The following is a 16,296-nucleotide window of genomic DNA, read 5'->3' as shown; positions in this document are numbered from 1 at the left end:
CCGATACACTGGTGTCAGATAAGCGTTCTATCCCTTTACTCTTTTATCTATGGAATTAACATTATTTGTAGGTATCGGCGTATACAGAGTGATTTAGGATCGCAGAACGTCTTAAATCATTCTCCGTCCCTATCGACTACTTTGACTATCGTTTTTGAAACTGACGTTTCTACAAACTCAGTCAAAGTGGGGGCTTCTATAGACACCTAAAAATGTCTCCCCAAAACCAAACCCGATGATGAACAACCTTTCACCGCCATTATTGGTCAGGTTGAGTATTTAATCTTGGAGTGTTTAAATCCATATTTCTATTTCATAAAACCAACCCAACTCCTATCCCATTTCCCCAAACCATAACTTATTTTCCTCTTTTCGTGCCTTTAAACCTAAAATAATTCATTTTGTGTCCTTTAAAATCATTCATTTCGTGTCCTTTTTATAAAAATGTTTAATCTAGTTTATTTTTCCATAATTTGGGTCCAATTATTGAATAATTAGATGTTTCGTCTTTAAAATAGCTTTCTAACGATATATTATAAGCCCAAATCCGAGTTATAACGAATAAGTTATGGCCAAAATATTAAATTGAGCCCAAACCGAACCTAAGCCCACCTTACCTACTACCCAATGATCATGTGGAGGGTCCAAATGATTTAATCCAATTCCTAAACCAATTAGGATTAATTAGAAACTTCTATAAGTTTCTAAAAGATCCTAATTATCCTTTTTGAAAAGATAAGATTAAAGAGTTTGAAATTAAATAAAACTCCTTTTTTTTAAAGTCCTAATTTTATTCGAATTGAAAGATATTAAAAGATAGTCAGATATGATTTTCGTGCCCCAAGTATTTTTATCCAAATTTTATATGGTTGGATATCCCTTGAAATTATCTTTCCAATGATATATTATAATATCAATTCCGAGCTATAACGGAAAAGATATGAATAAAATGTCAAACTCTATCCAAAACTGACACCGTCCCACTATTTCGGCCATATCTTTTATTATACAAAATATTTTAATCTGATTCCAATTGGGTTAGAAATTATACTTCAAGATCTTATCAACGATATCTTATTCATCTTATTCCAATTTCTGGATCAAAATATATGATAAAAAATAAAAACCGCAAAAACTGATGTCTATCAGAGTTTTTTCCTATTCGAATTCTTTCTTTTCTTAATTCTTCGACCCTTCTTTTTTCTCTATAAATAGAGGTCATATCTCCCCTTTTCCAATCATCAACAAGACTCATGATCAAATCCTTCTCTCTTTCTCTCTTTTACACCAAAAATCATTCTCTCTCTCTCTCCCATGTTCTAAGCCTTAAACATATATTCCTAATTACATCATTCTTTCCCTAAGCTTCCCAAGGAGCCCATACTTAACCCAAGGTTCCGTCCTTAAACAAAGGCGTGAAAGGTACACACTGAGGATTTGGACCAAATCAAAACTACCTTTATTTAATTTAATTTTTATTTGATTTATATTTTTTATTGAAGTTACTAACAGTTTATTCATGATGTAGCAATTTAAAGGAACGCGCGGAATGTGAGTAATTAATTTCTTATTTTATTTTCTTATTGCTAGTATCATGATTAAATTTATTATTTGATTTGACTAACGTTATTATTGTTGAATTGCTTTCAATATTAATGTTTATTCTATTTATTAATCACTATATTGCATGTTTAAAGGGAATATGTAATTGAAAATCACGCCTAATAAGATAATTTGGACAACCGGTTTAGGTTCCTTTTTAATATTGTTAATTAATTCAAGTGATCACAAATATTTTAGAATTATGTGTTGCATTAATATTCAACCAATTTAGCATAATAATATTTTGGAGCAAATTGAATTTTTGTTTGTATGCCTTTGAGATCGCAGGAATCATTTTTCACTATAAGAATCGAGTAGAGGCCAATACGGGCAAATGTGACTCCATGACTCACTTCGTACCATCATCCCCGGTCCTCCTTTCGTGGTTCTGAACCATATGGAGTTAGTAATATCATGGATTATGAATGGGGTGTAACCTTCACGGGTCAATCGTTATTTCCTATTGTTGTCCCTTAATCGTGGTTGCCTTTTATGATCCGTGAACGGTTTACAAGTTCCTTAAAAACTTGTTGGCGGCTCCCTACTTTCCTTGTCCCTAATCATATTATGTCAATTCCCACTTCTTATGAGTGCCAAGCATCTTCACACATGCTTTTACGTAGGCGCACTTCGAGCGACGCCTACACCGGCGATTACTCTGCTATGGCAGTAATGGAAGTCTAGATGAAATCCCTTTTCTCTGAAATTACCTCTTTTGAACCGCTTTTTACTTTTGTTAGTAATCGAGAATGAAATATAAAAGTGAAGGGGAAGGTTTTTTTTTAAAAAAAAAAAGAGAAAGTGATGTGACGGTTGAGTCAGAAATCCAATGGCTAGGGAAATTTTTAAAATTAAAACATAAAACCATTAGATTGGCAACACGTGTCTTACCTCAATACATATTTCCCGCTCATTCTATTAAAACCTAGAAAACGATTCATCTCCTAAAAGACTACGTTTTATTAAGTAGACCTTGTGTCTTATCAGTACACAAGGTCACTTGGGGGGAAAACGGAGTTTTTTCGCTCCCAATTCTTTTATTAAGTAGACCTTGTGTCTTATCGGTACACAAGGTCACTTGGGGGGGGGGGGGGAAACAGAGTTTTTTCGCTCCCAATTCTTTTATTAAGTAGACTTTCTGTCTTATCGGTACACAAGGTCACTTGGGGAGAAAACGGAGTTTTTTCGCTCCCAATTCTTTTATTAAGTAGACCTTGTGTCTTATCGTCACTTGGGTGGAAAACGGAGTTTTTTCGCTCCCAATTCTTTTATTAAGTAGACCTTGTGTCTTATCGGTACACATGGTCACTTGGGGAGAAAACGGAGTTTTTTCGCTCCCAATTCTTTTATTAAGTAGACCTTGTGTCTTATCGGTACACAAGGTCACTTGGGGGGAAAACGGAGTTTTTTCGCTCCCAATTCTTTTATTAAGTAGACCTTGTGTTTTATCGGTACACAAGGTCACTTGGGGGGAAATTGGATTTTTTTCGCTCCCAATTCTTTTATTAAGTAGACCTTGTGTCTTATCGGTACACAAGGTCACTTGGGGGGAAAACGGAGTTTTTTCCTCCCAATTCTTTTATTAAGTAGACCTTGTGTCTTATCGGTACACAAGGTCACTTGGGTGGAAAACGGAATTTTTTCGCTCCCAATTCTTTTATTAAGTAGACCTTGTGTCTTATCGGTACACAGGGTCACTTGGGTGGAAAACGGAGTTTTTTCGCTCCCAATTCTTTTATTAAGTAGACCTTGTGACTTATCGGTACACAAGGTCACTTGGGGGGGGGGGACGGAGTTTTTTCGCTCCCAATTCTTTTATTAAGTAGACCAGAAGCCATCCTAAATATTACAGTACATATTTTTGCAAATATGCTTGGCAGAGTACAAGAAACATAGTATTATACCAAATCAGTTTATATATCACACTTTAGTACGGAGTACTAGAAAAAGAAAGCCTGAACATAACATAAAATTGAATAATGCAAACAAAACGAAGCCAAAGTTTAGCCAATATCCTAAAGTGAGAACGTCGATCAGTAATACAACGTCCTCACTTGGGGGGCTAGTTGTATGGGATGATATGTGAAAAGGGCTGATATGTTCCATAAAGCAAACATATCGGCCATATCGGCTTTTCGGTACTTGGCACGTGATAACTTTATCATTGACACTTGGCAAGAAAAGCCTTGCATGCCTCGTAGCCAGCACCTGTCATGAAATTTATTATAAATAGTAGGTTAAGCTTCATTAAATGGTAAGCATTTATTACTCTCTCTCTCTCTCTCTCTACCTTCTCTCTCTTACTTACCTTCTCTTTCTTAAACACATTCTAACTTTATCGGGGTTATCCCCAGATCACCCCCAGGGTTAGCTAACTTCTGTTCATTGTGTAGGTTCTCAGTTTGCCGATAGGAGTATCAAGATTTCGGGTTCGGACTCTCGGGATATCGGATCCAGACAGAAACAACTTGTTTACAGAGGAATCATTAGAATTACAGTCCTTCTTTGATAAGATCAGCTCAAGAATATTTTACATATAAACATACAGCTAAGATTATAAGGCCAGTGTATAGTAAAATTTGTTGTTTACAAAAGCTAAATTCATAATATAGTAACTTTGCAGCATACATAAATATGCCAAACCTGTTATAAAAGCAATCCCAAAGCTGAAAAATCAGCAACCTGCTCCTTGATTACTATACTTTCCATAATTTTATATCTAAAGAATTTTTACTTTATTTCTCCATATATATACTATAACTCTTACCACTATAATCATCACCAATTATTCATAACTAACATACCGAAAAAACTAAGTGATACATACATACGCGAATACAACCATGGATGCTATCGAGAGAGAGTGGTACAGAAGACGAGCATCTAGCATTACACCGGTGGCACATTTCTTTGGAATTTTGTCTATTATCTTGTTGTTAGTTTGGCTGTTGCATTATCGTGGCGGTCTTGGTCTTGATTCCGATAATCCATACCGTATTCTCAATGTTAGATGCTGATTTCTTATAATATGGATTTTAGCTTAGTTTGTTAATGAATTCATTATCGTTTGACCAAGTACGATGACTATTATATTTTTGTGCAGGTTCATATTTTTCTCATGTTCTTTGGTTTCATATTCTTTGCTGGTCAAGGTAATTACGCCACCCTCAGCACCTCCTCAGCTCCCGATGTCTTAATTTAATTAGACTTGATCAAAGTGAGGGTCGGGTTGGGTCAGAGATAAAAAAAAAAAAAAATCAACCCATTTCTCAGGTCGGGTCAAGATTTGGGCCAGATATCACATGTCCAGACTCCCCAAAATGGCTGAAGTAAGTGGGTTTTTTCAGGCCGATCCAAAAAAATAACTAAGAATACATAAAAGCGTATGTCCAAGCCGCCCAAAAAATAAAAAATTTCGGCCGATAAAATCCGCCCAAAACACACATGCCTAGTTTTAGTCTATTAAATACGAATAATACAAGTACAATGATAGAGTATTATAAACCTATCCTGGACTACTAGCAATTGGACTAGAGAATGCAATTTGCATTATAATTAAGGGCACAATTGAAGGGATAACTTTAAGTACAATAATAAGCCATAGTTAGTTTTAATGGCCCTAAAGTTGATATTATTATTATTATTATATATGAGCCCCAGGTTGTAGAGCAATATATAGCAAGTCATATATTTGTGGTTTTTCATATTTAATCCTAAAATTTTGTTACATGTATAAATAATTTGGGTAGCCATGATGGTGCACAAGAGCATAAATGCGGAAGCACGGATGCAAAAGTTGACACACATGTTAATGCACGTAATAGCGATTACACTGGGAATTATTGGCGTATATGCTGCCTTTAAGTACCATTACAAGGCAAACGTTACCAACATGTACAGCTTGCATTCTTGGATAGGTCTCGGAACCTTCATTGTTTACGGAATCCAGGTAAAAAAAATCTAAACTCCATCCATGATGTTTGCATTATTACTATTGGATTCGTCTCGAATTCAGACTTGTTACAATCCAATTATTGTACAATTGTAGTGGTTCTTCGGGTTTGTCACATTTTGGTTACCAAGGCCAGGCGCTACAAGAGCAAGGTTAGCACCATGGCATGTGTGCTTCGGGAGAGCATTGCTGTACTTCGCAATATGCACAGCTGAAACAGGGCTTATGCAATTGTTTACTATCCTTAAATTGGCAAGCAGCAGTGAAGGTCGATTGATCAACTTTACCGGCCTCGCAATTCTGATCTTTGGCATTAGCGTTGATCTAGTTATCGCCTTATCTCACTATTACTGAGATGTTTTATTCTTGTGAATTTCTGGTGTTCTAAGATTGTAGTATATGTATTTTTTTTTTCTGGGTTGTGCATACAAACATATTCATATTATTGAAGTGATGAAAGTGTAACTTATTCTTTGAGTTTGTTGGATTGTTAGTTGGACGAGTTTATGTTATGATATGTGCATTTTGCATGTGCGATGCACACATAAAATCATTTGTTTGTTTATATCAAATAAGAGATTATTGTGTGTGTGTTTTTTTTAACACAAAAGGAAGCAAATATATTACTTGGGCAAAGCCCTAATAATTACATCAGAACAACCATAGAGATGCTGATTGCAAAATGCACTCTATGATTCCAAAAGTAACCATAGTATCTTAAAACTGAAAATAAAATATTGTTTATAGACAAAGCAGAAGATAAACTAAATAAACTGGAGGAACTAAGCAGTGGGAGCATCCTGCAGAGCTCTCAGATCCTCTTCGAAAGCAGCAACTGCACTGGTAGGGAAAGCATAATGAGGAGTATGGCCCAAACTCATTGACATAGCATATTTAGCCAAATAGTGAGCTACAGAATTAAGCTCCCTGGGGATAGCGCTAAACACAATGACCATGTTCTTGTTGTTCAGGGCTCTAGCTACATCAATGATGAGAGCAGATAATTCATGATTCATATTATCCCCTTCTCTGTTGAGCAAGCTTTTTATCTCTTCAGCATCAGTCTCCACTTCCAAGTACTTCAAAGGCAGCCTGTGCAAAGTTAAGCCCTTCCCTTAGAGCATACAGCTCTGCACCTAAAGCACTGGGGGCATTGTACTTGCTTGAGTAACCAAAATACCATTCACCCTGAGCATTCCTGAAAACTCCTTCCTCCACCACCTTTATCAGAAGACAACCAGGCTCCATCAGTGTTAAGCTTCATCCATCCAGATTGTGGAGGCTTCCAGATTATTGTGTGTGTTATTTCAATTAAAAATTGATATATATTTCTTATTCCAGTTGAAATGTTGAATAATAAGTAGCTTGACTTTGTTGTACATGGAGTAAGTATAAAGTATTCTTCTTACCTTAAGTTGTAAGATTGGGATCCAATAATATTGTACTATTGGATGGACGTACTACAGGTCTGGAGCACTACACTTTACAAGGAAGTTGGCAAATATTGGCCATGCTCAAAGACTTAAAAAGGGATTACTTCTTATTTAGGCTGGATCCTAATTTATTTTATTCTTAATTTTTATTTAGATCTATAAGCTTAAATTATTTCAAATTATATAAGATAAGAGAATACTTCCTCTAATTTTTTACACTTATAACACGAAATCGAGACAAATCTACCAAGTTATTAAATAATTAGAGCTTTTCTCAACAATAAATTATCAAAAACGGCTGAAGTGATGGAATACATAATGGTGTGTGATCCAAAGTGTTGCAAGTAAAAAAAACAAGGATGGTTTCAAAACAAATTAAAAGAAACAAGATAAGGGTTAATAAGTTTACATCAAATTAATATAGGAATTGATAAGTTGAGATAATATAAAATAAGGGCAAATGATAATATTTCAAGTTCATCCATCCCAAACATGACCAAAAGTAAAGGAAGCTAAAAAAATTTAGCCTAATCCTATTTTGTATTGAAAAACAAGGGGCACGTGGCCACCTAGTAACTTAATAAAGTATGCTTAAGATGCATGAATGATATTGATGGAGTTTAGCACGGTCTTTTCGACATTACCTTAGAAGTGTTAGAACCATCTTCATGGCTAAAACTAGAGTGGAGATTTTACCATATCAATTTGGCAAAAACAAAAGGAAGTAGGTGAAGAAGCTATGTATTTGCCTTGTTCGCCCAAAAGTTAGGCATTATTCTTTTCCATTTCAACTACTATCCCATTCCTTCGTTTTATTTTCACTTGTAACACATTAATTCTTGCATTATTCATATGTTCTATTTTCACTTCTCTTAATGATTTACTCCCTTAGGCCTAATCTCAATCACTTTTAAAGATTTATTACCCTCATCGCTTAATGTTTTTTAAAAAAGGCCTAAATTATGATTGTTTTAGACCTAAATCATTAGTGAATATTCTCAAAGTAATGCATTGTCAAACATGCAGAGTCAAAATGAAAAGAACTTTTAGAAATGGAGATGCTAGAGCCAATTTTAACCTTAAAATTTATATTTGAAACTCGAGATTGTGAATCGAGCATATTCAAATAGGGTCTAGTTAGAAAATGGCTGTATAAAATCAGTGAGTCCATACAGATCAAACTTGAGAATAGATTGATGCATCACATTGGTTTAGTATCTTTGGATCAGATCAATCTTTGATAGTTCTACATATTAAAATCTAAAATAAATTAAATTTTCGCTTATATATGATTCCATTGTTAGCTTAAACAATACCAACAGAAGAAAGCAGACGGAACAATAAGAAACGGTAATAGAAACTGCAACTCTGATTTTGATCTGATTCCAAGAATATTAACAAACCTGAAAAACATCACACTAGCTGACTACAAATACAAGGGGCTCCAGCACATGAGCTAGAAGACTAATATCCCTATCTATACAACAAGCACACCACTGCCATTTGAAAATACTCTTGCCATAAGGTTAGTTACTTCGATATCCTTAACCCGAAAGTCTCAGCATGCGATACGGCGATAGCAGTCAACGTCAGAAGCATACCAAGTAAGGATGCCATAATTTCCACTTAATACAGAATAACTGGGGTGCTGATTGCAATATTATAATCAATCACCAAATAAGATATATATAAAGAATAAGAAAAGGACACATTGGAGCAGAACTGTCCAGTTTCACTCCTAAAGAGCTCCTAAAGCTGTTCTTGCTAGCTGTTATTGAGTGCTGCGTGTTAAACCACCTCGTCCAGCAGCCCTGCACAAATTACAATTGGTGGTTCAAAAGTTAGACTTGCATAGACAAGGTCACCGCATAATGTTGCCATCATGAGTCATGACAACCAATCTGCTTCAAGCATTAGAACTCCACATGTTCCTTGTTAACTTTATGAAATGATCTCGATGCAATAAATACAAGTCTAACCTTAATCTAATCTTCACATACTTCATTTTTTTCAGAAAACATTTAAATTATTACAGTGATTTATGCCAAGGAAAAATATAGTTAAGTGGGATCATGCTAGATTTACCTCAATGTATATTTTCAAAAATATCTTTTTCTATAGTGAAACCAAACAAAGGAATCAGTATTTTGGGAAGACTATGCCGTTGGATAAGATGAAAATAGATATAAGGATCTACAAATACATGGAATTCCCCAGTTTGATAATGTTGAGACGGCCAAAGTGGACAATATTTAGCTTTTTTACCTCTCTGACTATACACCTAATTTAAACCCAACCTTTTCAACTCTCACTAAACATAACTGTGACATTCACAGAAGATTCTTATTGTTTGCCCAAAAGTTTCAAAGCTCCTTAGGAAACATGTGAAATGTCTCTATATGAAGGAACACAAAACATTTTGTTCTTTGCTAAATGTTAAGGGTCAACTATCTTTTTTTTTTTTTTTTTTTTTTTTTTTTGGAATGTCAGTCATCTTCTCTGTTGTTAGTTATCATCCATTTTCGTAGCTGTTTTGTTAGGGAGGAAATGCAAGAAAAAATTTGATAATATACAATTTTGCAGCTCTTACATAAGGGGAAATTATAAGAAAACTGGGAAAAGCAACAATGAATAAGTGAATGACCCTATGTATTTAAAAAAGCAAATAACCAAATATGTAACTAGTACGAATAGTGTGACCATGGAAGGGTTAAACGAGGGAGAGGGAGACCGAAAATGACTTGGTTGGAAGGAGTTAGGAAGGATATGAAGTATATACTCAAAATACTCCATGCGTGCAGAAATTTGTGTATCAAATGTGGATGATTGCACTTGGTAAGAGATGGAGAAGGCAGTCACTAGAGTTTAAGAAAATGACTTAACTATAGGAGAACAGGTGAGGCCATGGAACACTTAGTGAATGGAGGGAAGGGACTATGATAACCTTTACTCAGCAAAGGTATAATATATTCAAGTAATGTACTAATGTTTCCTTGATATCTCTGTTTTTTGGAGCAAGTTTCGTCTTCAATGAGTAAGATTAACTTACCTACAGAATACTTCTAGAAGTTGTTGGTTTCTGCTCCAGAAAGCCTAAGGCTAATAATAACTAAGAGTAAAGGTAAATGAAAGTTTACAACGATTTATTATAAAATTAGTGTAAGAACCAGCAATCAACTTTAAATGGGTAATATACTTTTGCAAAAAAGTAAGAGTTAGAAACATAAGGAAAAACGACAGTAAATAAGGGCATAACTGTACAAGAGTGCACAATGATTTTTAGACACTCAGATGTTAAGCCCTACTTGGAACACAGCAATATTTTAACACTGCTTCATATGTCAAACAAACAACTTGCACTATTCTAAGGTTGTTTGATAGCATTAGCAATTAACACAAAACAGATTGGGCAACACCTTAGATAGATCCTATCAAAGATTTTAGAATTATCAATTAAGGTCTTGTCTGACAGATCCTCTTCAACATAACAAAACAGATTAAAAGATGGATGAGTAATGTGCAACTTACTAAGAATATTTAATTATTTACAAATTTACCTACTGAGGCTGATAAGCTAAGTAACAAAGTCTGATGAAATTTCATGTGAAAAATTGGTGTCAACATGCATATTAAATATGCTACCTTCCATACACCCTTAGCCAAACACCCCTTAAGTACAATAAGTTTATGGTTTTCCACAGTCTTACTGAATCAGAAGGGTGAGAAAGTAATTAAAGGAAGGTTTGGAAAAACTAAGTAGCAAGGATATGACAAAACGGACAAGTGAACAGATTTATATCTGTTCCCATCACCAAATTTCTTAGACCTGTACAGTGCAAGCAGGTGATTATTTAGCTGGGTTATTCATAGTAATCCTAAACAAATACTCAGTGAAGCAGTAGCATATGGTTCATAAAATAATCAAAAAGAGCTTAACGCCTAAACCACTGCATAAGTTCCAAGAAACAAATTATGCGGAATTCTAGATGGAGAACATGTCAATCAAGCGCTCCGTATAAAGTGCCACATATATGTACTTCATTTCATGTTATACTGGACCAGACGTTATGCAGAATAGAGACTTGCTCCGTAAAACATAGTAAATTGATAGAATGGAGCCTATTATCAAAGTGTTTTAATTTTTGGCATTGTAGTCCTAACATAACATAACTATTTGTATTTTACAAATTGATAGAATGGAGCCTATTACCAAAGTGCTCTAATTTTTAGTGATCCCTAAGAAAAAACATGTTTTCATTCTATTGTAGAAAAGAATAAGGTCAGCCGATCAGGTAAATTTTTTCTGTTCCATTTAGAATAGGCCAATCTTTATCCATTAGAGTAACGAAAAATTGTAACATGCCTGACCAACTATAGAAGTTTAAAACACTGACCTTCCAGCGAGTAACTGGGAGCTAGCCATGGGACCCTTGGAACTACCAAAGCGCTTAGCTCTGTTCTCTTGCTCCTTTTCTAAGCGCATGGCAGCAACCTCCTTCTCCATAGCAGCTACTTCTCTTCGCATCTTTTTGGCCTCAACTTCCATAGCCTTTGTCAATGTCTCTACTTTCTTTGCTAGCATCTATAAAAAACACAAACCTTTTACCAACAAGAAAAGAGATAATAAATTGAAAGATAAAGATTGATGTAGCAAGCGATAAATACCAACCTCAATGGCATCATCCTTGTCCTTAAGGCTTTGATCTTTTTCAAGACCAGCCTTCCTCAGAGCAACGACTTCCTTTTGTAACAAATCATATAATACACCTGGGACACTATCTTCCTTAGCAGCTGTTGGTACTTCACTTGGCTTTTCATCAGAATTTTCCTGGGAAGTACTTTGAGGCTCACAATCCTTTGATACTTCAGAAGATTGGTTGGCAGCATAGTTTGAGCTACTTCCATTTAACAAGATTTTACCCCTGTCTAATGACCTTGTACCACCATCGAATGATTTTGAGACCCCCTTTGCATGTCTTAACATCATACTAGCACTTGAAGTTAAAGAAGATCTTGATTGAAGACTCGGCGATCTCTTGGGTAAAAACCCATTAGCTTTGGACATGACATCTGCTCCTCCAAGGGATTGACGACGCCCATTACTTACACTTCTTCCCTCAGGTGTAGATCGGTTACTATTAGTTGAAACTCCCCTCAGGTTCTCTTCTAACACCTTGAGGCGTAGCTGAAACTTTTCCTGCAGAGTGCAGAGAGAAGTTTTACCTTTAACTAGGCAGGATACAACAGATATCAAAGCACCTTTTTGCAAAGAGGTTATCTTACTTTCAACTGGGCTTCAGATTTTGCTGCTCGCTCTGATATAGCAAGTTTATCCCGAAGCTGCTGCATTTCTCCCTGAAATGATATTTTATAAGGATTACACTGACTATGTAAAAGTTAACAGCAATTTTCTTTTCTCCTTTTTTCTTTATTGTGTGAGCGCATACATGTGCACATGAACTAACTTGATAAAGAGCAAATGAACCAAGTACAGTCAGCCTTAGGTAGTTAAGCGTTTAACAGATACAAGAAATACCTGTAAACATCGCCGCTCTTCAAGCCACTGCTTAACAGGCATCACCTTATCATTTGAATCTTTCCATTCATTGGCTACAACTGTGGCCACCCTGTTAGCAGTTACTTTCGCACGAGCTAGCTCCCTGTCCAGGGTTTTTCTTTCTTCCTGCAGATCAGAAGAAAGCAGAGACTCTAGGTTCAGAAAAGTCTCTTCTCACAACAAAGGCATTTTTACGCCTTGTCACAGAATAAATAAAATAAATAAATATATACTTCCTCCGTTTTTTTAATATTGCACCACTTGCCTTTTAAGGTGTTTCACAAAAATTGCACCATATCCATTTTAGGTAAAGAGATATTTGTGTTCACACTACAAACACCTAATATACCCTTGCTTTTCAACACTTACTTTTTATTTTGTATATACAATCACACGGGCAATTTTATATTTCTACCTTACTCTCTCATCATTTTTTCCACTACCAAAAAACTTGTGACAAACCTTTATGGTGCAATAATAAAAGAACAGAGGAAGTATAATATTTAGTATCATCCAGTGGACAATTCAAAAACAATAAACGTACACTCATTTCTTGCATTTTTCTCTGGTAATCCCTCACTGCATTAGCAGCTGCACCACCAGCAAGAACAGCTTCCTCTAGTTCCCGTACTGTTTGGGTTAGCTTTTCTACTTCTGAAACCTTCTGTCGATGCATTTTGTCCAAAATCTTATTTTCTTCCTGCCAAACACACGCATTTTACATATAAATTTTATCTATTTATAACTCACTGAATACAGACTCGGAGACTCCATAGAGTGAAAAGGCCATCAGGATGAATAATAAAAAAGCAATTTATCACAAAAAAATACCTGACATATTTCTATCTGTTTCATCAATTCTTGATTTTTGTTCTGAAGATCATCTACCATTGAAGCTTTAGCAAGGGCCGACTGAATTGTCCTCTCAGCTTCCAATAAAGCAGCTTCTTTTGATTTGGTAAGACGATCTAAAGCTTTGTTGTCATCCTGCAGCTTCCCAATCTGCAAAAATAGATGAACTTTTCAATAAATCCTTGAATGAAAACTGCAGTAAATCATCAAAAATTGATGGAAGGCCCGAGCTAGTTACCTCCTGTCGAGCAATTTTAAGCTCAGCTTCTAAAGGTGCAAGAATGGCTTCAATTGGAGGCATGTCATCATCCTTTTGAGCAGCGTGGACTCTTCTAAGGGTAGCTTCTGCCGCAAATTGAGCCGCCATAGATGCCTTCTTCTCTTCATTGATTTTCTTAATTTCTAGATTCTGAAAGCAACTGTTATTTAGATGGATGTAAACACAGATTTACATGACATACCAATAGGACAACAGATATTAATACATTACCTTGCTTTCTAAAGAATTTTCTGTAAGTTTAAGTTTTTCATCCACCTTCGTCAGTTCATCAGTGAGCTATTTCTCAGGGAAACACAGACAACAGAGTCAGTTTTGAAACAACAAAGGACTACGTAGAAAAGTAAGAAGACAATCAGAGACGTTATCCTTCAGAGTACCCAAATGAAGTAATTAAACAAACAAGGTTCAACAAGAAAACATGTTACACGGCTACATTCTCTATTCATCGATTTTCTGAAACAGCTTATTATTCATCCTGATGTGGCTTTTAAATTCTCCTAAAATCGGTAGAAACCAATACTGTTTTAAGTTACCCATACTTCTACCCAGAACAAAAGGTAATTCTTCTTCCCCAGCTGTAGAGTATGATGTGTCTTCAAGTCGTTACAGTCAATGTCAATTACTAATCTGAGAGCATCAAAGCGACAGAACCTCATGAGTAGACCAACCTTGAAATCAGTTCTAGAAACCTCTCAAACATATAAGAGGCATCATAATATTAGTATCCATTTTCCTTGAATCTATGGTCATGAACCACATAACCCTTTATCGCTATAGGTATAGACAAGACGGATTGCTTTGCGGTTTTTTCCAAAGCATCCTCTAGTATAATTCACATACAGATATCTATCACCTGCCAGGCTCACACCACAAAACCATATCTCAGGCATTAACATCGATCTACCACTCCAAGCTTCGACAAATCGACGGTCAACATAATAACTCCAAGTTGAACTATCCATTCATTACCGTAGAGCACAAACCGTAATCCCTCTAGTAATCCCACAACACTGTCCTTTTCCGGGTCCTCGAGGCTAATCTCAGAAAACCTTTGATGAGTCACTCAAGTCTCAAAATTTCCACCCATTTTCACATAATAATACCATTTTATCAAGACAACGCAGCAAGTTTTACAGTATATAATTTTCCCAACTCCGAATTTCTCGCAAAAAATACCCAATTAACATTTTAGCAATGAGATCTCACAAAATCCTCTACACAAAAATCGGACAGAATTTACCAAACATAGCATATTTCAAATATAGAAGAAAATCCACAAGTGTAATCAAATTTTCAATTTAATTAATAAAGTAAAATAAATAGATAAAAATTAATTAACCTCTTCAACAGCTTTCTCCCTAAGGCGTTCAGACAACCTCAATGCTCTGATCTCAGCTTGTGCTTCAGCAAGTTCCCGCTCTTTATCTGCAAATCCAAAAAAAAAAAAAAAAAAACCCGAAATTCCAAATCAAAATAAAATCTAAAAGAACAAAATAAAAGATCAAATTCGAAATCGAAATCAGCATTATGACCTCTGACTTCATTCTCAAGCCGATTTAGCTCCACTTTAACCGGATCCGACCCATGAAGAAGATTCAAGAACTCATCGGCATCAAGACTCGGACGTCGAGAAGGGCGTCGACGGGAAGAACTTTTGCCTTCTTTAAACGATCCAGACACCGCAAGAGGCGGCGGAGGAGTTGGGTTTGTCGGTGACAATGTATGAATAGTTGAAGTAGTTGTTGTTGGTAAAATTTCAGTACTATTTTCAGAAGAAGCCATTGAAATACTAAGCTCTTCATCACCCAGATGATGATGTTCAGCCATTGCTGTGAAATGGGGAAGAAAACCCCCTTAAAAAAAGAAACTAAATTTTTTTGTTTTTGAAGATCAAAATGAAAAACCCACAAAAATTCTTCCTTTATTTTTTCTGTTTTTGTTTCTCTCTCTGCAATGTGGCAGAGGAAGAGGATTGAAATGGAGGTATTTCAAATCTGGGTTTTTGTTTTTTGGGTTTTTTTCATTTTTATTTATTTATTACTTTTAATTTAATTATTTAATGGGGTTTGATTTTGATTTTGTTTTTTTAGAATAGACAGTAATTACAGTAAGGAAGAGTTAAGCAGAGAGAGAGAGTGAGAGAGAGAGCGAGGAGAGAGAAAGAGAGGGAATTAATTCAGCTGGGACGCTTTGCTGTTAAGCAGACATGACCTAGTGATTGTGAGAGAGATCACATTTCTGTGTTTCTGTGTGTATTACATTACCATTGAATTTGTTACTGATTTATTTTTCGTTAAGTTGCTAATTAGATCTACCAAGTGAGGTTCCAAACTAATACTCTCTTCGTTTTAATTAACAAGTATGTTATCATGCATATTGTTTAGGGTAAAATTACCCTAACTATGTGGACCAATGAGAGGAGGCCACGTGTCTAGTTCAGGATGGCCCACGTGGTTTAATATCCTCTTGATACATGGCCCCCTTGGATACATCCCTGAAATGGCGGCCTTCAAGGGCCCAAATTCCAAAAAACGCCGTAAAACGGCGCAGCCCACTAAAATCTAGGTCAAGTGACCTAGATGGGGGCACATTCTCCAATGACCTTATAAATAGGGAGATA

At 35.7% G+C, this 16,296-nt stretch overlaps 2 protein-coding genes across 2 annotated transcripts; one reads left to right on the top strand and one right to left on the bottom strand.

The window, feature by feature from the left end:
• Positions 1-4,365: 4,365 nt before the first annotated feature.
• LOC110712703 (probable transmembrane ascorbate ferrireductase 3) lies at positions 4,366-6,034 on the top strand. The gene is made up of 4 exons (XM_021891157.1): positions 4,366-4,607; positions 4,706-4,754; positions 5,352-5,551; positions 5,651-6,034. The coding sequence occupies exons 1-4, from the start codon at positions 4,446-4,448 to the stop codon at positions 5,906-5,908; spliced, it is 669 nt and encodes a 222-aa protein (XP_021746849.1). The 5' UTR covers positions 4,366-4,445; the 3' UTR covers positions 5,909-6,034.
• Positions 6,035-8,253: 2,219 nt separating this feature from the next.
• On the bottom strand, positions 8,254-15,970 carry LOC110712733 (microtubule-associated protein 70-2-like). Its single transcript, XM_021891185.1, has 11 exons — positions 15,209-15,970; positions 15,016-15,101; positions 13,887-13,952; positions 13,635-13,805; positions 13,376-13,546; positions 13,089-13,244; positions 12,524-12,670; positions 12,271-12,342; positions 11,657-12,184; positions 11,382-11,569; positions 8,254-8,798 (listed from the first exon to the last, which is right to left on the bottom strand). Exons 1-11 carry the CDS (start codon positions 15,501-15,503, stop codon positions 8,759-8,761), a joined length of 1,920 nt encoding a protein of 639 aa, XP_021746877.1. The 5' UTR covers positions 15,504-15,970; the 3' UTR covers positions 8,254-8,758.
• Positions 15,971-16,296: the final 326 nt, after the last annotated feature.

The sequence above is a fragment of the Chenopodium quinoa genome, unplaced genomic scaffold (assembly GCF_001683475.1).
Source record: "Chenopodium quinoa cultivar QQ74 unplaced genomic scaffold, ASM168347v1, whole genome shotgun sequence".
Taxonomy (NCBI): Eukaryota; Viridiplantae; Streptophyta; class Magnoliopsida; order Caryophyllales; family Amaranthaceae; genus Chenopodium; species Chenopodium quinoa.
Note: the sequence above shows the minus strand (reverse complement) of the source record. Positions and strands in the feature narration are given on the sequence as shown.